The sequence below is a fragment of the Pelodiscus sinensis genome, chromosome 5 (assembly GCF_052426305.1).
Source record: "Pelodiscus sinensis isolate ZL-2025 chromosome 5, ASM5242630v1, whole genome shotgun sequence".
Taxonomy (NCBI): domain Eukaryota; kingdom Metazoa; phylum Chordata; order Testudines; family Trionychidae; genus Pelodiscus; species Pelodiscus sinensis.
Window position 1 is genome coordinate 11,202,498 of NC_143056.1, and position 24,397 is coordinate 11,226,894.

The 24,397-nt window shown below is 46.2% G+C and overlaps 1 protein-coding gene across 3 annotated transcripts in view; it reads right to left on the reverse strand.

The window, feature by feature from the left end:
- The window catches only part of ARMH4 (armadillo like helical domain containing 4), a 152,321-nt gene that overhangs the window by 43,098 nt on the left and 84,826 nt on the right, over positions 1–24,397 (reverse strand). For all 3 annotated transcript variants that reach the window (XM_075926317.2, XM_089778318.1, XM_075926314.2), the window contains exon 5: positions 23,564–23,800. In XM_075926317.2, coding sequence (XP_075782432.2) covers positions 23,564–23,800 — 237 coding nt within the window. The remainder of the gene's footprint in view (positions 1–23,563; positions 23,801–24,397) is intronic.

Below are 24,397 nucleotides of genomic sequence, written 5' to 3' on the forward strand. Positions count from 1 at the left end.
CCACTAGGTTTTGTATTCGTACTACAGGCGGAGGGAAATCTGGGCATGGGAGGGAGTAGGGGGATCTGTGGCAGAGGTAGGGATGCAGTGTGTGTGCCAGGAGGAACTATCTAGCATCACCAAAACCTTAATGCTCTTGGTGCTGCTGGTGAGAGAGAAGCCAGCTGTCTGGCATTATGCTCCATATATGCACACACATACCTTCTTTCTGGGGAGTCTCCTTTTTCGTCCTTTATTTTTGGTCAGTGTCTCTAGAGAAAATACCTAGTCTTCAGTTCATAAAAATACCTATCAGACAGTAACATGAACAAGAAGCTACATCAACAATGACATTGCTCTCGTGCAGGGTGACATCTGAACAGAATACTTGTTTAAGGCAGTTGATGACTGGGGAAGGAGCTAAACTTCTTGCACTGACCCCAGTGTACGTGTATGGACGGATGCTGCAGTACCACGATTAAAACAAGTTTGTTTAATAATGTAGGAATAAGGGCAATCCTGTATGTGTGGCTTCCACTTGAGTCTGAGCACACCTCTCTATGCCCAGTGGCTGCTGTACACGGTGATCTTTGGACGGGAATTCCAGTTTCCTCTCAGTCGTGCAGTTTAGGGCCCAGGATTACATCTGTTAAACTTCCCTTGACTTTCCTCTGGGGGGGGGGATGGAATTGGAGAGGGGCTGATTGGCTATAAATAGATGTCTAGAGTAGGCTTTGAACAAATCTTGGTGGGTTAGTTATGAACACACAGTGTCGAACTGCTTGGTTGTCAGTAGTGTAATAACGTTTCTTTTTATTTCCACTGTAGTGATTGGCTTTTAACACTTGTCACCAAGCTCTGTTTAGGAATGCCATAGAGGAACTTGATAGTTTTTGGGTACCTTGTTTATGAATACTGTGTGTGTGCCTCAGTTTCCCCTATGCATTTCTTAAGTATCGAGGTGGGGGGATCAGGGTGTGTGATTGTTGAAGAGCCCTAGAGGGCCAGTGTGATGCTGTCTGCACAGAGAATGGCTGACACTCTGTCTCTTTGGCAACTGATGGCCGGAGCCCCTCTCCTGCAAGGTGCCAACTGAAGGTGTTGGAGAACAAAGAGTTCAGGTGGCCTCCTTGTCCAGAAAAGAGACAAAGGCCAGAGGAGGAGCGGGAGACAGTGCTAGTTTGGAGCTGGCTGGGGAAACAGGGAGAGGCCCAGAACTTGTGTCTGGGCTCCCCACCCCCAAAGATGGACCTGACTGCGAGGTCCTGTTTTCTGTACCTACAACAAGCTCTGGTTTAGACCGTGTTCCTTCTGTTTTACCCGCCGGCTGAGAGTCACGTCTGACTGCGGAGTTGGGGTGGAGGGCCCTCTGGCTTCCCCAGGAGCTCCCTCCCCCGGGGCGGTCTTACTGTGGGAAGCACACGGTGTGGCAGACAGCATCACAGTGGCCCTCTAGGGCTCTACAGCAATCACACACCCTTATCCCATCACCTGGATCCTTAAGAAATGCATATTAAAGAAACACTCCAGTGTTATGGAGCATGCATTTATTGTGGCTCTTATGTAATCTCCCTACAATAGTAGAATCAGCTGCATACACCCAGATGCTGGGTGGGAGCGTGTGCTTTATCCGGTGGGTGCCTCTGCCCAGAAGCCAGGGTAGCAAACGTACAGCTGTGTTTTGTCACATAGGTAGTTCTCAGATCAACTACTTCTTGCATCAGCCGGACAGTTTGGGCAAGCACATCACACTCATCGTTGCAGGGGAAAGGGGGGTGCCAATCATATTGCAATGCCTCTTTTTGAAACAGAAGGAAGCCCTGGGCCCATTTCCAGGAGCTGTCAACAGTGATGGGGGAGTCTAGCCTCTCACAGCTGACCTAACACACAACTTATTCCATCCAGACCTATCTGACTCCCATTCAATTGACGGAAGCCTCCCATTACCTTCAGTAGGATTTGAATCTGGCCATAAGCAATTTATCCTGAACCTCCCAACCTATAGTGCACATGGGAGATGAGCTCTTAGATTCTCTTGGACCACACATGGCCCTCTTGTCTTCCCATAGGCCATTGCAAATTGGGCAGGCCAGCACTGGCTACATTTGTAACCCAGCTAATAGGTTGGATGTTTCCACTGTTCCTTGTAAAATGAGCGCTTGGGCAGCTAACCAGGAGAGATTCAAATGCCACACAGCTGATCAGCTGAGCAACCACAGCTGGCAGCAGCCAGCAACATGCATTTCTGTTGGTGGTGCACATCCACACATGTTTCAGTGCATATGACAAAATTTATTCTGCGCATGGATGGAAAAATTAGAGGGAACATTGATTGTGACTCTGTTAGGGTATGTCTACACTACCCCCCTAGTTCGAACTAGGGGGGGTAATGTAGTCATACGGAGTTGCAAATGAAGCCCGGGATTTGAATTTCCCGGGCTTCATTTGCACAAAGCTGGCCGGCGCCATTTTTAAATGCCAGCTAGTTCGGACCCCGTGCCGCGTGGCTACACGCGGCACGGACTAGCTAGTTCGGATTAGGCTTCCTAATCCGAACTAGCTGTACGCCTCGTGGAATGATAATGATACTGATGCCCTTTGTAAAGCATTTTGATATCCATGGATGAAAAGCTCTACATCAGAGCTGGGTATTAGCTCTACTCTTTTACACTGCTGTGCGATAGTGCTCGTTATTCAGCTTTTATATTTATAGAAAGCCTGCACTTTGCAAACACTAGGAAATGCTAATGCGTCATTTTCCATCACTGCAGTAATTAGAACTAGACTGTTCATTAGCATTCAAATTACAAATAATGAACCAGAATTAAGTGTATACAATTAAACTAAAAAACAACATCAACTCATCATCTCTTGCAGGACTCCGTGCTTCAAGCTAGCTACTATGAACTGATGCTCATTACTTAAGACTCAGAACCTCCATTATTTTTCAGCACTGTAGAAACATTAATGGGCTTCACAATATTCCTGCAAGTTAGGTAATCCATGCCATTTCCATGTTACAGATTAGGAAATAAACAAAAGGGGGCTAATTGATTTCCTCATGAGCAAACAGTATTAATCGGAGTCAGGTTTAGAAAGTTGAGGGTAGGACTTTAAAAGTTTTCGGCTGATTTCAAGGGGATCAGAGCTAGGCAAGTGCTGAGTGGGTTTGCAAGTCTCTCCCAGAGTTCCAGCCAAACTGTCCCAACCTGTGATAGAAATGTAGCCGTGTTAGTCTGGGGTAGCTGAAGCAAAATGCAGGACAATGTAGCACTTTAAAGACTAACAAGATGGTTTATTAGATGATGAGCTAATACCAACCCTGGTACCTTCCCTTGCAACAAACCCCGTTGCCAGCTTTGTCCACATATTCATTCTGCTGATACCATTATTGGACCTAACCAAGTGAGTTATAAGATCAAGAACACATATTCCTGCGCATCCAGAAATATAATTTATGCTATCATGTGCCAAAAGTGTCCGTCTGCTATGTACATTGGACAAACATCCCAGACACTTCGCCAAAGGATTAATGCCCACAAAACAGATATCAGACAAGATCACAAAGAAAAAACAGTTTCTTGCCATTTTGAACCATTTTAACTAGAAAGGACACTCTCTCAATGACTTAACCACCTGCATTCTGCTACAAAGACCTTTTACATCTGCACTTGAAAGGGAATCCTCTGAACTGTCATTCATGTTAAAATTCGACACTCTCCAAGAAGGAATGAACAAACACTCAAACTATCTTACCCATTACCAAGATAGCTTCCCCAATTATCACCTCTAATACCATTAGCTCACAAACATCCCACTCTCCCCACCTCTAATATCATCAATTCACAGACAGTTACCTTCCTTCCTCCCCCCCCCCCCCCGCATGCCCCTCCTGTTCTGAAATGTGATTCGTCCTTTTCATATGTGTTCATTTTTTTTAATTGTATCCTTTGGTATATATGGTTGTGACTACTTTCTTCCACTATTTGATCTGAGGAAGTGGGTCTGGCCCACGAAAACTCATCATCTAATAAACCATCTTGTTAGTCTTTAAAGTGCTCACAGGTAGGTTTATTTTTTCTCCTGATGCAGCACATTGGCATATGCCTAAGTGCACATAAAATGTATTCCGCACATAGATGGAAAAGATTAGAGGGAACACTAGCCAGAACTCAGACTTCCTGTACCTTTGAGATTTTAAGTTAGAGCCTCATTATAACAGTGGCCATATAGGAGTGACATCAGTTGCAACAACACCTGTGAGACTCTAGGGACAGACAGACAAGTTCTAAAACTCGCTGAAGTTCAAAACAGCAAACCCACACAATTCTCACTCTCTGCATCCACCCTGTGTGGGCCACACACCCACTGGCATTCCAGGGGTTAATTTATACCAGGATTATACCCATCACTTAAATTTTCTTGTTATTCCACAAAAGGCACAGAACGTGCTGCTCCCGGAGAAGTGAGACAACTGGATTAATGTCTGTGATTTCAACTCAATGGCTGTTGCAGATGCTCCCGACCAGCAGCAACGTCCCATGCCAGATTGTGCTACTGCATATATTAATGGGATTCCCTCAGCACCAAGGCAGGAAAGGAAAACTGAAGCTCCAGGAAGTGAGGGGATAAGATGTTCGGCTTGTGACCCAATGTGCTAGCAAAGCAGCTTCTACCTAGAGCATTCTTGTGAAGAATGCAGCTAACAGCATTATTTCTGGTCTGGATTAATGAGAAACCAATAGTGGTTACCATCCTGGTCTGCCTGATTTATAGCTTTAAATACTTTGCATTATTAGGAGTGGCATTTTAAAGAGCAACTACATCTGTTCCTGAACTTGGCAACGTCCCTCTCCTCCCCATTATGACACAAGCAAGGGAAACTGAACAGGAGACAGAAATTTACCCTTCACCCACTTGTTTGAAAGATGCAGTGGAACAATGTCTTCAGTCTCCAAGTGCCCTGACAGAAACTCCAAACAAATCAAGCCATCCTGCCCTGCCATTTAACTCTTCACATACCAGTGCTGCAGCTGTTCAAGGTGCAGGAAGCAACTTTTGCACTGTTATCCACAACAGCAATTCCTCTGCTTGAAAGAATTCGTGGGGGGAAGAGAGGTGTGTAGTTTTTTAAAACCTAAAGATTGATTAAATTAATCTTACAATATACTCAGACTGAAGGGCCATTAAAGTGAGTGGAACCAATCAAGGGCCACTCTCGGATTGGGATGGGGATTGGATGTTGCTCCGGTACAGTGCTTTAGAGTAGACGGGCATCCAGGGATGGACTAAGGAGTGGGCTAGCCAGGCAGCTGCCCAGGGTGCCAACCTACGTGGGGCGCCTGGCTCCTGGCGGGCTGCAACGGCTGCCCGGGCGGGGACCATGTTAACCCCCGCAGCACCAACCAGCAGCGTCCTTCCCCCCGCAGCCGCAGGGCCCTGCACGGCCAGGCGCAGCCCGCCCCGGGCAGCCCCGGCCTGCGCACCATCGGCGGTGGCCAAGCCAACTGGGCAGCGCATGCGCTGTGCGTCCGCCCACGTGCCCCGGGGGCGGGCCTGTGCATGCACCGTGCATCCCGGGGGCGGGCCCGCATATGTGTCATGCGCCCGGAGGCGGGGCCGCGCGCCCCGGGGGTGGAGCCACACACCTGGGGCCCAAGGCGCCAAAATGGCTCGGGCCAGCCCTGAGGGTGTCTGAATGGGTTCCTGGCTTCAAAATGTCTGTGCAAAACAGAAACAAACTACCACTGAGAAACGCATCCAAAATACATTAACAAGCTTTGCTGTTTGTTCTGTCTTCAAATCACCGTCTTTATTGCAGTGATCCAGGGAGACAACACCCGCACCCCCAGGCAGGGTGTTTAAGCAAACACACTAAGTTGTACTCTTGTTTGACTGTTATGTTGTATTTGATCAGGAGTCTGGTAGACGTTTTAGTCCTGCCTGTGTGTTGGAATTCTCTACTGCAATGTCCCAATAGACCCTTGGATTCCTATAAGCAAATATTACACTATTGTTTGTCCAGGTCTGACAATCACAGTGTATTCAGTATGTCCCAGAAAGCACCCGAGCTAGTGCCCACGGAGGGAATGGAAGGACTCTCATGGATTCTACTGAGCCGTGGCTGCGAATAACATGAAGACAAACCCTTCCATGAAAAGCTTTCAGTGCACACAGGGCCATGCCAACTCTGGGTATGTTTGGCGACACATATTGACAGCGCTTTCAAAAGCCGCCAAAAGTGAAAACCAGTCAAACCAGTTTTTCTACCTCCCATTGTTGACACTGTGCCTACGTCTACACTACGAGTTTTTGCGGCAGAAACTCATTAGCATAAGTCGCAATCTCATTTGCATATTTTCTGCCGATTCATTTTTGCTATGAGTTTTGGCACAAAAGCAAACAGTATGGGAGTTTCCTTTTTGCGCAAAAGCCCCTTTTTGTGCAAGATTGGCATACCTCCTTTTTTTGAGGTCTAAGGAACTTGCGCAAAAAGGGGGTTTGCGCAAAAAGGAAACGTCCGCACTGCTTGTTTTTGCGCAGAAACCCCAGCGCAAAAACGGATTGGCAGAAAATATGCAAATGAGATCACAACTTATGCTAATGAGTCCCTCCTTAGCATATTTTCTGCCAGAAGAACTCTCTGTGAAGACGAAGCCTGCCTGGCCACATTGCTAACAATCTATTGACAGAGAGAGCAAGACAATGTGGGTGAGCATCCCACAGTGCAGTGTTGTGGGAAGGCAGAGCTGATCCCTGTGCTTCTTGGGATTTCCTCTGAGTTTTCCCACAGGGAGCAGTATCATGCGTAGCTCTGTGAGCTCTCCATGCTGAGGAATGTCAAAGCAGCACAGCATCTGTCCCCCTTCCCCTGCAGCAGCAGTCTGCCTGCTCCTGTGTTCCTAGTGCAGGGCAGAACAGGAGCATCCCAGCGATTTGTTCTTTGTTTGTTGCCTAAAGGGAGCAGCTCTCTCAGCTGTCAGACACTTCCTGCAGCTTTGAAAGGCGAGAAGCACACGCATGTAGGGCAGAAGAGATCAAAACAGAGCAGAGCCATCAGGGCAGGCATTGTGGGATACTGACAGAAGCCAGCTCTGTGGAAAAAAACAAACAGCAGAGTCCACACTGGCTCTTTGTCGACAATAATGGGAAGAGAAAAGAAAAACAGTTTCGCCTGGGGTGGCAGTTTTTTATCTCCAAAACTGTGTTTTTCCTCAACAAAAGTCACATTACAGTGTAAACGTTTTCACTGTTTTGTTGACAAAAGGTGGTTTTTGGCGACAAAACTTGGTAGTGTAGACTAGTGGTGCTCAACCTTTTTTAATTCGCGACACCCAGGTCTGGGAAAATTTCAGTTGAGCAAACAAACAAACAAAAAAGGCACTGGGAACATTTGGTTGCAGCCCCTTTAATTTAAAGCACCGCTCTGCTCCCCTGCCACTCCCCTGTCCCCACTGCACATACAATGGGCGCCGAACCAGGAAAACAAAATGGCAACCAGCCCAGTACTGCGACCCCCAGGAAGACAAAGGGTTGCACACCACTGGTGTAGACAAAGCTTACAGGGAACAATGGACACCACGACTTTAAAATTTCATAAGTATTAGCACCAAATGAAGATTGGTCTGAGAAATTGAATAAGATGAAGAAATGAAGTTCTTTCAGGATTTCCATTTTAAAAGTCAGATGGTTGAGAGCTGGCTGGGGTGTAACACAAAATAATCACCACTGCACAGAAAGGACTTGAGCCAGTGACAGAACATTGGGAAGGTCAGCTTACCGCCAAAATCTATAAGCAAGACAACAATCGGTTCAAAACTCCACTCTACCCATCCCTCACCACAGAGCCTAAGGCCATATCTTCACTAAACAGAAGATCAACGCTGCTACAATCCATCTTCCAAAGTTTGATTTAGTGGGTCTAGTTAAGACTCGCTAAATCAAACTCAGAGAGTGCCCCTGCCAGCTGCCAGAGCTCCTGCTTCTGAGAGAAGGGAAGCCGATGGGAGTGTTTGCTCCTGTCGGCCTCCCGCTGTGGGGACTGCGGGGAAACGCAAAACAAGGTACATTGACTCCAGCTATCTAATTAACATGTCTGGAGTTGTGTATCTTGATTCAACCTTCCTGTGACGGGGCGAAGCAGCCCCGTCCCTTATCAGCGCCGCAAGCCGCGGACGCCGGTGAAGCAACTGCCGCCACGGCTAGGGTTGCCCCGGCACGGCAGGGAGCTGGAGAACCGGTGCATCATCAGGGCGTGCCCGGGGGAAGCGATGATGTTATAGGCGCGCCCGGGCGGAAGAGGGAGGGGCGCCCGGAAGTGAGGGGGGGAAAAAGGGAGCCGGTATGGGACCAGGAGATAAAAAGGACGAGCCAGGGGAAGAACAGGGGACGGAGGAGGGGAATGGAGAACAAGGTACGGAGGAGGGGGACCTGCTTGCGCGTGCGGGCTGGTAATTGATCGGCGGAGTGGAAGCGACCCAGGGCGGGCCACGGAACCCAAGAGCAGGTGTGTTTGGGGGTAGACACCCCGCCTGCTACCGTCAGGAGGCACGCTCCTGACATTATGGCCCTGGGTCGGGGTCCGGAGAGAGGGTGGGCCCGGACCCCCCACTCCGCCCCGGTGGGCGTTAATCACTGGACAAACAACCACGAAGGGGAACAAGGGGGGGGGGGGGGGGGCGCATCATGACACTTCTCTTTTAGTGAAGACCTGGCCTCAGACTCTGATAGTTACCCCAGCACTATATAAAGTCCTGACCGGATTTTTAAACTGCCCAGCCTTAGGGTGAATCACTCAGTCCTGGCACATCTGCACTCCTTACCAATCCTGGAACGCAAACAACATGGAAGTGAACCTGGCCTCCCATGTGGAAGGCCTATTGGATGTGAAGTTACCATCAAGAGGAGGAGATGTAACAACAGTCAAGAGAGACAAGATGCAGCAGCAGCATCAGAGAGTGCTATGAAATACTGAGACAGCTATTGCAGTATTTTACAACACTCCAGGTGCAGATAAATCTGAAAGTTCTGCACAAAACAAGCGGGCAGGAGGCCTGTACAGAGACACTTATGTCAGACTGCAAGCAGAGCAGGCTGATTATTTTACTGCTGGATTTTGTGAGCACTCTTAACAATCAGCAAATGAGCTCTAATCTCAAAGTCAATTTTAATAGCTTCCCCAAGTAGGGAACAGTTTTCCAATAGCAGGTTCCAATAATAAACAAACAAACCACAAAGAACTAGAGGTCACCAAATGAAATGAATAGGTAGCAGGTTTAAAACAAACAAAAGGAAGTTTTTCTTCACACCGCGCAGTGGAACTCCTTGCCAGAGGATGTTGTGAAGACCAGGACTTTAACAGAGTTCAAAAAAGACCTAAATAAATTCATAGACATTAGGTCCATCAATACTTATTAGCCAGGATGGGTAGGATTGGAGGCTGGAAATAGGTGACAGGAAAGGGATCACTTGATGATTGCCTGTTCTCTTCACTCCCTCTGGGGGTCCCGGCATTGGCCACGGTTGGCAGACAGGATGCTGGGCTAGATGGACCTTTGGTCCTACCCAGTATGGCCATTCTTATCTTCTAAACAAATCTGGGAGTCACAAGTTTCTCTCTCCTGGTTCAAGTGAATCACATGTCCCAATTCAGGAAAGCAGCTCGTTTCAGGACAGCATTTAAGTATGTGCTTAATTTTAGGAATGTGCCATGTCCCAGGTACAGCCAGTGTGACTTACATATATTCCTAAAGTTAAGTTCATAACTAAGGGTATGTCTACACTTGCACCCTCTTTCGAGAGAGGGATGCAAATGCAGCTGAGCAAAATTGCAAATGAAGCGCAGGTTTGAATTTCCTGCGATTCATTTGCATAATCGCGGACCGCCACTATTTTGAAATACTCTATTTCAAAATAACAAACGCTGTGTAGACGCAGTTATTTCAGGAGAAAACCCTTCTTCCGAAATAACCCTTATTCCTCATACAACGAGGTTTACCGGTTATTTCGGAAGAAGGGTTTTCCCCCAAAATAACCGTGTCTACACAGCGTTTGTTATTTCGAAATAGAGTATTTCAAAATAGCGGCGGTCCGTGATTATGCAAATGAAATGCGGGAAATTCAAACCCGCCCTTCATTTGCAATTTCGCTCAGCTGCATTTGCATCCCTCTCTCGAAAGAGGGTGCAAGTGTAGACATACCCTTAGTTATGAACTTAACTTTAGGAATATATGTAAGTCACACTGGCTGTACCTGGGACATGGCACATTCCTAAAATTAAGCACATACTTAAATGCTGTCCTGAAACGAGCTGCTTTCCTGAATGGGGTTCTGAGAGATGGCGTCTAGTCGGTTAAGTCTCTAGAAACGCATTCTACCCAGAACCAAACCACCTGTTGACAAAAATCCATATGCCTAAAAAAGCATCATTTTCACTTTACGACAGCAATGACTCCCTCTACAGCAGGCATTCCTTAGGGCAACGTTCTCAATTTTTCACAGCATGGACCACATCTCGGTAGAGAGACTGTCTCAGTGACCACCTCCTGCTCCTCATATCCTGGTGGTTTCCACAGTGGTTGCTTACATGGAACAGTAACATTAGGAAAGTATTCCTTGCTTTATTCATGTAATGTAGCCGCTGAAAGCCAGAAAACCAGCAACTGGCTGGTCACAAGTTCTCATGGACCACATGTGCACCAGGAATTAACAACCGGCTGGCAGTCACAGCTGCTAGCTGTGCCTTTAATGGCTGTCACCCACCAAATTCCTCCCACCTAGCCATTAACCCTTAGGAAATTACCTGTGCTCCCTTCATTCTTGGTTAGTTGTGAAGCCATGGTACTTCTCTCTATGTACAGTGCCCTGATAGCTGTATGAGCTATTGTGATGCTGCATGTACCAGCTTTTAAGCAGACAGAAGGATTCATTAAAAGGGCTGTCTGGTTAATCTCCTTAATCTACAACAATCATGGTTACTGAGGTTTGGGGGAAGCATATTTCCAGCCTGGTCACATCAGAGGCTTAAACAAAACAATGGTTTGGTATAACGAAAGCTCACCAGTATGTCTCTGCCAAACCTCTTCCTCGGTCACGCATCTCAGGCTGGACACAGTCCTACTCGGGGGCATGGTGCTTCAGTGCCCCTGGCCAGAGCTACCCTAACCCGAGAGGATCCTCTTGTGGTGTGAGCAGCCAACTACAGCTGCGGGCATAGTGGCCTGACCAAGGCATCTCTCTGTTCCAGCAGCTGGCTGCCTTTTAGCCAGCATACAATACTACGGCCAGGTTCCAGACATTTATGCCGGGGACCGGGCTGGTGCTGTGATGGTCCCAGGATTGTGGTCTGCTGGGAGAGGGGGCAAAGGGATCAACTGTGCCAGGACAGGAGATTGTAAAGAGTCCTTTAAACTGCCACTGAAGTACTGCACAGCACGCTCCAGGCAGCGCAAAGGGCTGGCGGGGGGGGTGGGGGTGGCAGCGTGGTGCACTCCAGCTGGTGCAGAGGGCTGGCTGCCCCCCCCCCCCCGCCACCTTCTCCCTAAAGCCTCATTCCTTCTGGGAATGCAGATCCAGCTCCCGCCCCCCATGTTGCCCAGGGACCTACTGTGGCTGTTGGCTCCCCTGGGGATGCAAATGTAACTCACTAGCCAGTGATATGTGGCATCCCTTGCTGTGCCTGACCCACAGAGACTGTAACTAGCAACTACATGTAAGTCTGATTATAAGAGAGGTATGAATAAAGATATTAGCTGGGGGAGGAGGGGAAGGAAGGTAAGTGTCTGTGAGTTAATGGTATTAGAGGTCTATTCAAGTGCAAGAAGATGGACATCATACCCAAAGGACTGAAAGTGAACACCTCTAATACCATTAGCTCACAGACACTTACCTTCCTTCTCCCCACCCCCCTCCCCCGGCATCCCCCTTCTGTTCTGAAATGTGATTTGTCCTTTTCATATGTGTTCATTTTTTTTAATTGTATCCTTTGGTATATATGGTTGTGACTATTTTCTTCCACTATTTGATCTGAGGAAGTGGGTCTGGCCCACGAAAGCTCATCATCTAATAAACCATCTTGGTAGTCTTTAAAGTGCTACATAGTCCTGCATTTTGCTTCAGCTACACCAGACTAACATGGCTACATTTCTATTACTATAAGAACAATTAGTACCTTCTCTATCAGCTTCATGTAGCATTGATACGCTAATGAACTATTTTTCACCCTTTTTTCCCCTCTCTCCCTTCCTCCCCACCCCATCCCTTATTTATTTAGAAACTGGATCTTTAATAATTCCATTCATCTGAAGAAGTGGGTTGTGCCCCTGAAAGTTCATGATACCATCTACATGTTTCGTTAGCCTCTAAGGTGCTGCAAGACTATTCACTGTTTTTTAAGTTTTTCCAGTTGCAGACTAACTTGGCTAGTCCTCAAGTACATTTAAACAGTGAGAAATAGAGAAGCAAATGGTAAATAAATTAGCGCCTGTGCAGGTGACTGAGAAACCATCGGGGGATTCCTTTGTTTGACTCCTGGTGTCTCCCCTCCCCGCTCGTGCTTGGCACATTGGATAGGTTATGTATTCCTCTATCACACCACAGTGTGAGGTCAAGGAGATTTTCTCTCTGGCTGCATTACCTAAGATACATCCAACAGAACACATTTCACAAGCAGTTCTTAGTTGGACTCTGAACCCAGACCAAAGGATCTAGATTCTCTTTTGTTCAGTATTTCCTTCAGCAGACGCACATAAGGCTGAAGTAATTTTTTTTAAAAAATGAAGTGCCATTATGCCCATTTAACAGAGAGAAAAACTGAGGCAGAGAGCCGTGCCATGACTTGCCCAAGGTCACACAACAAGCCAGTAGCAGAGCTAGGAATAGCTCTGACTCAGCATAGTGCCTTCTCCAGTGAAGCATACTGTGTTACGGATAACTAATCATTTCTGAGGCACGTTGGGAGGCCTATGGAGGATCATGTCTTTTAAATCACTTCTTCTATGTGATCTTGAGGCAAGTCAGGTAGACTTGCTGTAAAAATGGGCATAACTGCAGTGCCCTGCTTCCTTCGGTATATATGGTTGTGACAGTTTTCTTCCACTATTCGATCTGAGGAAGTGGGTCTGGTCCATGAAAGCTCATCACCTATTAAACCATCTTGTTAGTCTTTAAAGTGCTACACAGTGCTGTTTTTTGTTTCAGCTGCACCACACTAACATGGCTACATTTCTACCACTGCTTCACAGGTGTGTTGAGGATAAATACAATAAAGATTGAGAAGTGCTTTGAGATCTAATGAAAGGCACTGTATAAGAGTTAGGTATTATTTTCACTATCAGTGCTAAAAGTCCCTTCATAATACATAGACATGCAATAAGTGTTCTCAGGGGAATACTAATCACTATTTTAACTGTAGTAGATGCTTCTGAATAGACTCAAAATGTACATACTACTTTTATTCTGTCCCTTCAAAACTCACTGCTCCTTATCCTATTATTGGGGTTTGTTTTCAGAGCCCTCCTATTAGGGTCGGATCATCACCAAAGAATGAACTGGTTCATTAGTACTTAGTAATACTTACGGTTGCACAATACATTTACACATTTCCTGTTGAAGATGAGCCCGATATGAGAATCCAAGTACCGTTTTTAAAGAGGTGGTACTGCAGTTGCAATTTTTCTAGCCTCTGTGTAAAACCTTCCCTAACAGTTCTAGTTGACAGTGGCGACACCTACTGTTGAGAATAAAATGGGATCATCTGCAGTTCCCCAGTAACTGAATTCAGTCTGCTTGTCACTCAGGCCTCCAGATGTTACTACACTTTGTGCCAAACCAGAGTTAAATTCTTAGTTCGTGTAAACAGATGCGACTCCAAATAGAGCCATGTCAGTTTACACCTGCTGATGATTTGGCTTCAGACCTTCATGTTCCTCCCTCCTTTCAGATATAAAAGCCTTTTCTTTTTACTTAAAACAAAGGTACAGTATAGAAGAGGGATGCGGGCTAGTAAGAATATCACCACTGCTCACAGATAGCCCAGGCAAGTTTCCCACAGCACAATCCAGCAACTCAAAACTTGGGCCAACTCTGCAAAAAAGTTTCACTAAATCTGAGCCAAGTTTCGCATGAGCTTGGGCAGGTTTGTGCCATCAGGCAGAAACTTGGTGGCTTTGCATAGCTGGGATAGTAAATCCAGCAAAAGTAGCCTGTTCTAACTGGGTTTTGCTTTGAAGTTTGTGAGTATGACCCAGAGGTGGAGGGTGTTAAAACAGATACACACATCAAGACCCCAGACCAGATTCTGAGTGACTTCATCAACTGGAGCTACGCCAGTTTATACTAGCTGAGGATCTGGCTCCAGCTATTCAATTAACACAGCTTCATGCATCAAATCAAATCAAGTGAAAGTAAAGTAAAGTAAAATAAAAATTTCTGAAGCTGCCCCAGGGCTGAAGCAGGAAAGGAAACACCTCCCTGAGGTCCCCCCACCCCACCACCTTCCCTTGTGCACTTACACAGGAGCAGTTGTCTTAAGCTAATGTGGAAGTTATCAAGCCATAAGCTAACAGGAGATCATTCCAAAACCATTGCAGCAGTCAGGAACTCTATTCCTATGAAGTTGCAATACCAGATACAGAACTGCGTCCCAAGAGTTGCCCTTGGGATGGTCTGGCAGTGGATAACTCCAACAGGCAGAACTGAACCTGTGACTTCTGGAGCTTCGTGCATGAGCCTCGACCCTGCTAAAAAGTCAGCTGGCGCTCAGCTCATGCTGCAGAGCAAATTCATTCTCTAAGTGGTCTAAATGCCACTACATGGGACAGTGAACCACACCCCGAGTGACATCCTTATGCCAACATACACGCAAACGTGCACAGTGCTATGTCAGCAGGAGAGCTCCTCCTGCCAACATAGCTTCTTCCACTTGGAGGCGTACGGGGGTTTATGCCAACGGGAGAGCGCTTTCCCCTTGGCACAGAGTATCTTCACCACGTGTGCTGTACTGGTGCAGCCGTGCCAGGCTGTACTATAACTTTAGACATATCCACAAGAGAAAAAGCAGCAATTTGGCTGATAGGCCCCATGAAAGTCAGCCCACGAGTCACTGTCATGAGCCTCAGCTGCACGACAAGCACGGGGCAAGGCTTAATGTCCACTCTCGAGAAATGACCCTGGACGCAATGGTTTGTTAGCTGCTCCACTGACAGGTAGCAGGAGTCTGAGCCGAACCCCTCTGGCACAATGGAAGGACACTTGTTGACTTTGGATCAGGCCCTAGGTGCTTTAAAAAGAAACGGAAACTCACTGTACTTGGCCCAACCGTAAACATCAACCCAAAGGCAACATTATTTTGATCACATAAAAATCAGGGTTAAGATTCCAACAGGGATCATAGAACACTAGAACTGGAAGGGACCTTGAGAGATCATCAAGTCCAGTACCGGGCCCTCACAGCAGAACCAACCACCATGTAGATCATCCCTGAAAGATGTCTCTCCAACCAGCTCTTAAACACCATTCCCTCCATCACACAATACATTTGATACAAAATGGTACAATTGTACAAATGGTTGCAATATGCAACGCAACACACTGTGAGGTATTGGTTGCTGAACAGCATGACCGCTGTGTGAGCATGCAACAAAATTTGGTTCAATTCCTGCTCAGGCTGTTGTCAGCAGCTGTGAAATGAGCTGGTGGGTTCACTCAGATTTCCAAGTGTCCTTACAAACAAACATCACAGTTGGTACTAGATAGCATGTACCCCACCTGATTGATGGGGAAAATATTTCTCTTACAAGGACTGTTTCTCTTCTTCCAATAGGAGTGAATTAACTACATGTGTATTACCTCAAACTCGGTTCTCTCATATTTTCATCGACTATGCAATGTCAGCTCTGGCTAACATTTGGATGAGCCACCTCCAGGTGGAACCTAGGTTCAACCTAGTGGTGTTAGTGGTTCAATAGTGGGAGCCTGGAATTACTGGTTCCGTGCATTAGATCACACTGCATCTCAGATTTTTTTTAAACTAAAGAGAGGAATACCATATCCAATTGACTCTGCAAGTGAATAAGAGGAAGGGTCAATGGAATTATATAATTGGAATTTAGCCCGGGAAATGTACATTGGGACAGCATTGTTAACCCCAGCACTTGTAAAAAGTAGGGTGTTTTTCTTAACCACTGTAAAACAAATAGAATTAGAAAAAAATTGATAGAGTTGCAGGACTCACTTTAGATACAGGAAGCTTCAAGCACAGGTGGCACTGCCAATACATTAAAAGAAATAATGCTTTACTGAAATTCTTTATTTTCTTGCCAGGTTTATGGGAGGCTATTGGATTTCTTCAAAGACAAAGCAAAAGAAAAAAAATCAGAGAGATCTGGGGCAATATTCACCCTATCAAAAACTCTCCCTGACTAATGGGGATTCCAACATTGTTGTCAACAACATTTGCCTGAGGTTTGAAGGAATTATTTTATCATTGGTAACCCAAACTTATTTCCAATGGGTGTTCCTGTCTAGCCCTCAGAGAAGGTAGGGTTTGTATGTTTATCAAAAAGGAGTCGTTCCAGAAGAGAGGGAGACAAAGGATGGGCGAGAAAGGGAGGCTATTTTTAATTTTAGTCAATTCTGGCTCTTATGTTCTGAGTGGGATACTCCTCATTCCACGAGGAGTAACAGTTAATTCGAACTAAGGGGTTTAGCTTGGAATCCCGCTTCTCTGCTGCGTGTAGACGCGGGCAGTTACTTCGGGCTAGTCAGTTTCCAAAATGGCAACCGGCCGGGAATATGCTAATCAAGCACAGGATATTTAAATCCCGCGCTTCATTAGCAATTTTGGTTGCCCTCATTAGCATCCTTAGTTCGAACTAGGGGGCTAGTGTAGACATAACCTATCAGTACCTGGTTCTAGCCACAACTAATCTTCCCCCATTTTTCCTTTAATCACCATGCAATCGAAAACAACACTTTCAGGTTCCAGATTAGTATCAGAAGTGAACTCCCCTTTATAAGGAATCAAATCAAGGCTGATGCACACTTACATCCTACTTTTCTGGAGGGCTTACTTGGGATGTAAATGGTACCGAGGCAGGTCTTCTGCCCAGGAGCATATTTCATCCCCAGAATAAGTATTATCCTCTGATACAACAGCTCTACACTCACATCTATGCAGAAGACCTCATATCAAAGCAGAAGTCTAGGAGCCATGAGGATCTTCTAATCCTGGAAGAATCACTGGGACCTGGGGAAAGTTACTGGACCTCCTGGAAATTCCGAGGAGACCAGTTGTGGAAGCAGGATATCACTGACTACTAAATGTGACTTCTCAGAGAAGCTAAGCTGTCTGGGGGAATATATTACAGGATAGAAGGAGACATGAATATAGCTTGTACTATGAGACACAAGAAAAGGTCTTTAAATTGCTGAGTTTAAAAAAAGCACCATAATTATACTGCAGTAACACCCACAAACAGAACAGAGAGCTTCAGTCTACGTCTAATCCAAGCAAAAGCAGGTGTGTATACAGATGGGTGACAGAAGGAAACTGTCTCAAAAAGTAGAGACAGGCGGGGTTAAAGCAGAGTCAGGTTCTAACCTCTCAACACTACTCAGCAGTGCTGGATTAGTCTAGTGTGCCCAGATCACGATCTGGCATCTGCTCCCAGAGACATTGCACCTAGGGAGGCCATTCATTTGGTTTGAACAGCACAGTCCTGCTTTATTCTGGTTAATCACCATCCAGAACTGAAATAAAACCAGCCTGAGGTATCACGCACAGAAGACACCGCTTGGCCCTCACCTGGGGTGGGGCAGGTGTGTAACCCCCATAATCTAGGGCACGCTCTCTGAAATGAGGTGTGAGTTTGCAAAGTGACACGGACATGGGGCAGGCCTACGCCATTCTAAAAATACTCCAAGTTCTAGTATTTTGGGGATGTGTTAATGGACACTTGAACTGCCCGGCCTCAGGCACATCCCTCCATCAGCTACTGCTAATCCAACCACTCCCCACCAACAGCATGGACGGAGAGCTCACCAACTTGAATACCAGGGAGAGTATATTTGCATGGAGTTAGGGGTTTTCTCTTCCATAGCCCAAGCCTCTCTCGCATGAAATGGCTTACAAAGCAAAAATTTCCACATCAGGAACAGTTGAGAAGGACAGCAAACCTAGACAGCAAAATCCTTCCAGCACTAACCCCTTCGCATCCTACCCTACCCCCACACAAAAGGCTCTTATTGGCTTAAGCAAGATCCAGCTAAACCACCTTAGATTTTCAAATTTCTGCCCCCCCCGCCATCCCTCAGTAACCAGCGTCAGAAACCATGATGGGAATGGACAGGCTTCGAGGGCAACGTGAGACTCTGGAGTCCAACTAGGGTTGCCAGGTGTCCGGCTCTGAACTGGACAGTCCAATATTTGAGCTTTCTGTTCAGGAAACAAATTGAGAAAATAGAAATGTCCGGGGTTTTCTAAATAAGATGTAATGTAGATTGTGATGCAATGTCAAGTGTGTCCGGTATTCTTGTTGAAACCATCTGGCAACCCTAGGTCCAACATGGTGTTAGAACAAGAGCAAGGATAGAGCAGAACTGGAGCAGACAAACACTTACACAGTCTGCTATCACTACCAGGAAGAAGCTAATTCTAAGCCATGAGGCAGCACATCACAGCAGTCAGCTAGGAGTGCACTACTGGGAGACTTAAATACCACCCCTGTGAGTCACCAGACCAGCTCCTGGCTTCTGGATTGGCTGGAGCCTCCCACAGGCATGACTCATCAAGTCATGTGACCTAATCAGGCTCTGTTGGGGGCATGAGTCATTGACTTTGCAGCTGGAGAGAGACTGCAAATGCCTATATCAAACTGACCAAGAAGAAAGAGGGAGAGAAAGATTGTAGCAGGCATGTAGCTCCATTGATTTGCCTGGCTTTATCCTTGGATTTTTTACCAGCTGCCAGGCAGGGGAGCTACACAGAAAAGGAGCTTAGCTGTGAGCTGATACTGCTTTCTTCACAGCCTAGCAAGGAGTAACCCAGGCCTATCTGGAAACAAATTTGCAGTGCTGTGAGCCAAACTAGTTTTTAAACTGCAGGATGTTTGCAGGCTGGGTAGTTGGCATCGGCAGGCTGCCTTGCTTTGCCCCACCATCTGCAACAAACCCTGGCAGGCGGCAAGAGTCCCCTCAGCCGGGCTCTCACAAACTTTTACAGGTGGAAGCCACCCCAGGTACCTCTGGCCTGATGTTCAGGTATTCTATGCTTCAGCCTGTTCTGCTGCTGAGGCTGCTTTCTCACAGGAGGGCTACATAAAGTATGTTATGCTAATCTGAACACACAAGCCACTCTTATTATTTGGGGCCTTATTATTTACTGTGTGGACTAATGCAAAAGCCCTTGAGAGTTGAAGAAAAGGCATGCATTGACTCGAAAGAGCTTTGCATCAGGCCATACAGTAAATTCAAGAAAAATGTAAAGTAATAGTTGCAAACCTACATTTACATTTCTTGCTGAGGAATTACTTTCGTGAGTTAAAGATTCATGGACACCTCTCATCTGATGAAGTGGGATTTACCCACAAAAGCTCATGATATAATACATGTGTTAGTTTCTAAGCCCTAGTCTACACTAGGGAAGAATTTTGAAATAAGGGGCAGGTTATTTCAAAATAATAACTCCTGCTTTCCACGAGGAATAACGCTTATTTCGAAATAGCGGTAGCATGGATGCTCCACTGCTGCTATTTTGAAATAACGAGTCCCCAGAGTCATTCAAACTAATTACTCCCCAGTGCTTCCTGGGGTTCTAAGTCAAGGAAGCACGTCCACATAAAGGGAGCCTGACTTGGACTAATTTTGAGGCTTCCCTGTAGTGGGCACAGGCTATTTCAAAACAGTTGTTTTGGGAGTTATTTCAAAATAAGTTATTTTGAAATAATTTCCTTGTGCAGTCATGCCCTAAGGTGCTACAGGACTACTCATGGTTTTTACAGGTACAGACTAACATGGCTAATCCTCTGAGACTGTTTCTTCCAACAGAGCCAGTCAGATGGAAGACATTCCATTAGACCCCTTCTCTTACTTTCCTCTTCCTTAACTGCCACACTGTCACGTCACATTTGCAGAGGATAATGACAATGGTCCTCGTTCCGCCTTATGCAAATATCTGCCAGGAGTCGAGAACTGTGGCCCTGAACCAGGCTAACCGCACGCTTAAATGTAACCATGTGAGTAATCTCATTGGTGGAACTGGGCTGGTCAAGCCAGCCCAAAAGGAGCAGAAGCACAATGCTGGATCTGGACTAGTCTCTTTTTCTCCCCAAACTTCATAAAAATAACACAACAAAGGAAAAGCTTCCTGAGGCTCTTCTATCACAGTCTTTCCCTTCCAAACCTTGCAGTTTATTCCTCTACAATCCAGTGCTTTAAAATTAACTAGGAAGGAATTCACAGATCAGAATTATACACTTCACACTGCCTGGCCAGTTTAATGGGCTAATAAGATCCATGCAACAGATTTTATACGTGAAACATGAAACGTCCTTTCCCAGCAAGATTTAGTCTCCCAGGGCGATAGCAGATCAGATTCAAACTCCACCTGCCCTCATCAGGGAAACAGCAGGTTGGCAGTTGACTATCTCGAAAATGCTTCAAGGAAACGAACACCACCAGAATGGTTGGAAACATGGGATTACTGGGAAACGAATGCCAGCAGAAGTGTGAGTTATCAGCACATAATACATGATAAAAGCTGAGGATAAAAGAATTTGAAAATCGTTTGCTTGAAAGACCCCATCAGGACGGTCACAAGCCAGGGTGTTCTGTCTCCCATCCATGACACTGGAAAGATTCCTACTGATTTTGATAGGATTTGGTTTGGGCCCCACAACGTGCACAAGACGACACTGGTGCAATTGCTGCTTCTCCAAGCTCCGTCATTTCTCTCGTTCTTCAATCTTCCACTGGCCCACCTCAGGTCTGGCTCAACTCAGATGGCTGCCAGTACCCATTTCAATGCTTAACATGTTCAGCGTAAGCATAGACAGATGGGAAATTCATGTTTTATTGATAAGGCGGCAGACTACTGAAGCTGTACACAAGGCAGTTTGGAGAACATATTGGAACAGTACTCAAAGCTCCCTGCTTTGCCTTGTGCAACAGACGTTGCCAAGCAGCTGGTGACTTTGCAGACTGTGCAAGCTGCAAGGGTTAAGCCCTGGAGACTGATCTGTAGCATGGGGGCTTTCCCTGATGGGGATGTCTGGTCATGCAATCCAGGCTCGTAAACTTGGCGTAGACTGACTATAGCTTCATGTGGGCCTTGATTTGTAACCTTCATCAGTGCCACCATGAACTAATCGCCTCCAACGCTGACCCATGCACCAGTAGAACTTTTTCATAAAATGCCAGGAAACTGGCACTGAAAAAAATGCAGCAGCAGATGAGAGGAGCAGTAGCAAAATGCTAGATTAACCACCCATCGTACCTATCCTTGAAGGTCTTACGTTGCTGCACCTTACGTTGCCACACCCCTAGCAGAGGGTGCCCAACTTTCCCTTTGAAGTTCATGACTTGTCTGCACTTACCAGGAGATAGATGCTACAGGGTCGATTTAACAGGTCTAGTAAGGACATGCTAAATCAAGCGCTGAGCTTGCTCCCATTGACGGTGGAACTCCAACGGGTCGTGAGGAGTAAGGGAAGTTGACGGGATAGTTTCTCCCATTGACTCTCCTCACCCCCACACAGGTAAGTCAAACTAAGGTAAATCGACTCCAGCTATACCAGTGTTTCTCAACTAGTGGTACAAGTACCCTTAGGGGTACCTGAGAGAAGTCTGGGGGGTACGTCAACACAACTGAAATTTGGAGAAAACTGAATTTTTGTTTTAAGTTTTACTGCGTTCTATTATTTTTGTACTTTTTACACCCAAAAATTTCATCGCCCACCCAGCTACAATTAAGTTGTTTAAACAAATGTGTTGGAATGGTAGAAATGGGGTACTTATAATTTTTGTAAAGGGGGTACTTTATAAAAAAAAGGTTGAGGAACACTGAGCTATACTATTGATACAGCTGGAGTTGTGTATCTTAGTTGGACTTTGTCCCTTAGTGTAGACCTGGCCTCAGTTTGCAGGGCTTACCATTAGCCAGCGAGGCTGTGTCTAGACTAGCCAGTTTTTCCAGAAAATCAGCCGCTTTTCCGGAAAAACGTGCCAGCTGTCTACACTGGCCACTTGAATTTCCGCAAAAGCATTGACTTCCTACTGTAAGACATCAGTGCTTCTTGCGGAAATACTATGCTGCTCCCATTCAGGCAAAAGTCCTTTTGCGCAAAACTTTTGCACAAAAGGGCCAGTGTAAACAGCTCAGATTTGTTTTCTGAAAAAAGCCCCGATCGCGAAAATGGCAATCAGGGCTTTTTTGTGGAAAAGCGCGCCTAGATTGGCACGGACGCTTTTCCGCAAAATTGCTTTTGCAGAAAAGCGTCCGTGCCAATCTAGATGCTCTTTTCCGAAAATGCTTTTAACGGAAAACCTTAGTGTGTCAGCAGAGTAATCCATAGCTAAGCTCTGGAAACAAAGGGGTAGGACCAGTACAACGAGTGGGTTCTCCATTAAATGGGAGATTATTTGATTGGGCACCCAGAGCCAGATTCTGATCTGGTTATACCGGTGTCCACCTGAAATACAGGTAGTCCTTAACTTTATGGTGTTTGACTTAGGACAATGTCACAGCTTTCTGAATGGACACCCTGCTTCAACTTACAAGGTTGTTTTCGACTTTACAACACTTGGTCCCGCAATGGAGTGGATTGTGGTTCTTAATTACACTGTTTGGACTTACGACACAATTTTCAGGAGCCAATTGTCTGAGGACTGCCTGTACTTATGTAACCCACACGTGCAGGCTATGTCTACACTGGCGGGTTGTTGTGCCAGAAGTATTCAAATGAGGCTAAGCGTGGAATATCGCTGAGCCTCATTTGCATACCGAATGAGACGCCATTTTTGCGGACGAGGCTCTTGCGCTAGAAGGAGTTGTTTACACTGCCCCTTCTTGCACAAGAAAAACCCTCTTGCGCATTGCCATTGTTCCTGAAAATAATCATCGTAGCGGCATTGCGCAAGAGGGCTTTTCTTGCATAAGAAGGAGCAGTGTCGACAGCTCCTTCTAGCGCAAGAGCCTCTTCCGCAAAAACGGTGGCTCATTAGGTATGCAAATGAGGCTCGGTGATATTCCACACTTAGCCTCATTTGCATACTTCTGGCGCAACAACCCGCCAGTGTAGACATAGCCCTAGTGTGGCTCACCATCCCATGTAGTGGCACCTAGACCACAGCAACAGTGAGGATCAAGAGACCTCTACAGCATGAATTGGGAGCTAGCTGGCTTTTAGCTCAGAGAGTAGAGGCTCCTATAACAGGCTTCAGAGGTCCTAGGTTCAAATCCACCTGGTGGCAGTTACGCTTGCATTAACTACAGTGAAGGATTTAGTGAATGAGGTTAAGTATACAGCCCAGCAGGGTTCTGAGCAAAACAAAGTGCACACGCTCTGAAAGAAAGAAGAGTTGCTCTTACCAAGGCCCTGGTTTTGCTGTTCCCATTCAATAGTGTCTGGAACTTGGTATGACACCCCGGCCAGCTGTGCTGCAGAGTCTCCTATGCCCGCTATGGGCTCCTGAGACGTTTCACCAGGGAGAGTGAAACCTGGCAGCTCCGTATCACCCTCCAGGCTTTCCTCCATCGAGTCTGTATCTCTGTCTTCCTCCTCTTCCTCTTCTTCCTCTTCCTCTTCCTCCTCCTCCTCCTCGCCCTCTGGTCAAACCGAAACCAAGATAAAAACAAACATGGAGAAAGATCCTGCAAAACTGAAGATTTACACTCTACTAACTAGGTTTGCTACCTGAACAGGTTTTATGTCTTTCATTCTGGTAGACAAATTATTTGAACGAGGTTGTATCAGCGTTATAGGGTATGTGACGCTGAGGAACGGGTTAATTTGGAAAAGCTCTCAGCTTTGTGAAGGTGCTAAATAACTATGTTCCGGTTTTTTTCAGCCAATGAGATTTGTTCTAACAGCATCTGGTGTCAGTGGTGGAGTAGATTGTCATTCAGCGTCCTGAGTGTGTATGTGTGTATTTGCGTGAATGTGTGTATGTGTGCCCAATAAACATGGGCCTGTCCTGACCATTTTCTATTACAAAGAAAAAATATGTTGCCCGGTTTCTAAGCTTTAAAGCAGCAACAATTTGCTTCTGGTTTTTATTATTAATATGTTCACACCCCCAAATATATGGACGATTTACCTGGTATTACTCGGGTCCTTAACTAATTTTTTTTTCTTCATTTAAATCATTGTTCTGGGGTGAGGCTGGGGAGGAGGGGTTCAGTATGTAGGCTGCCTCATTGTAG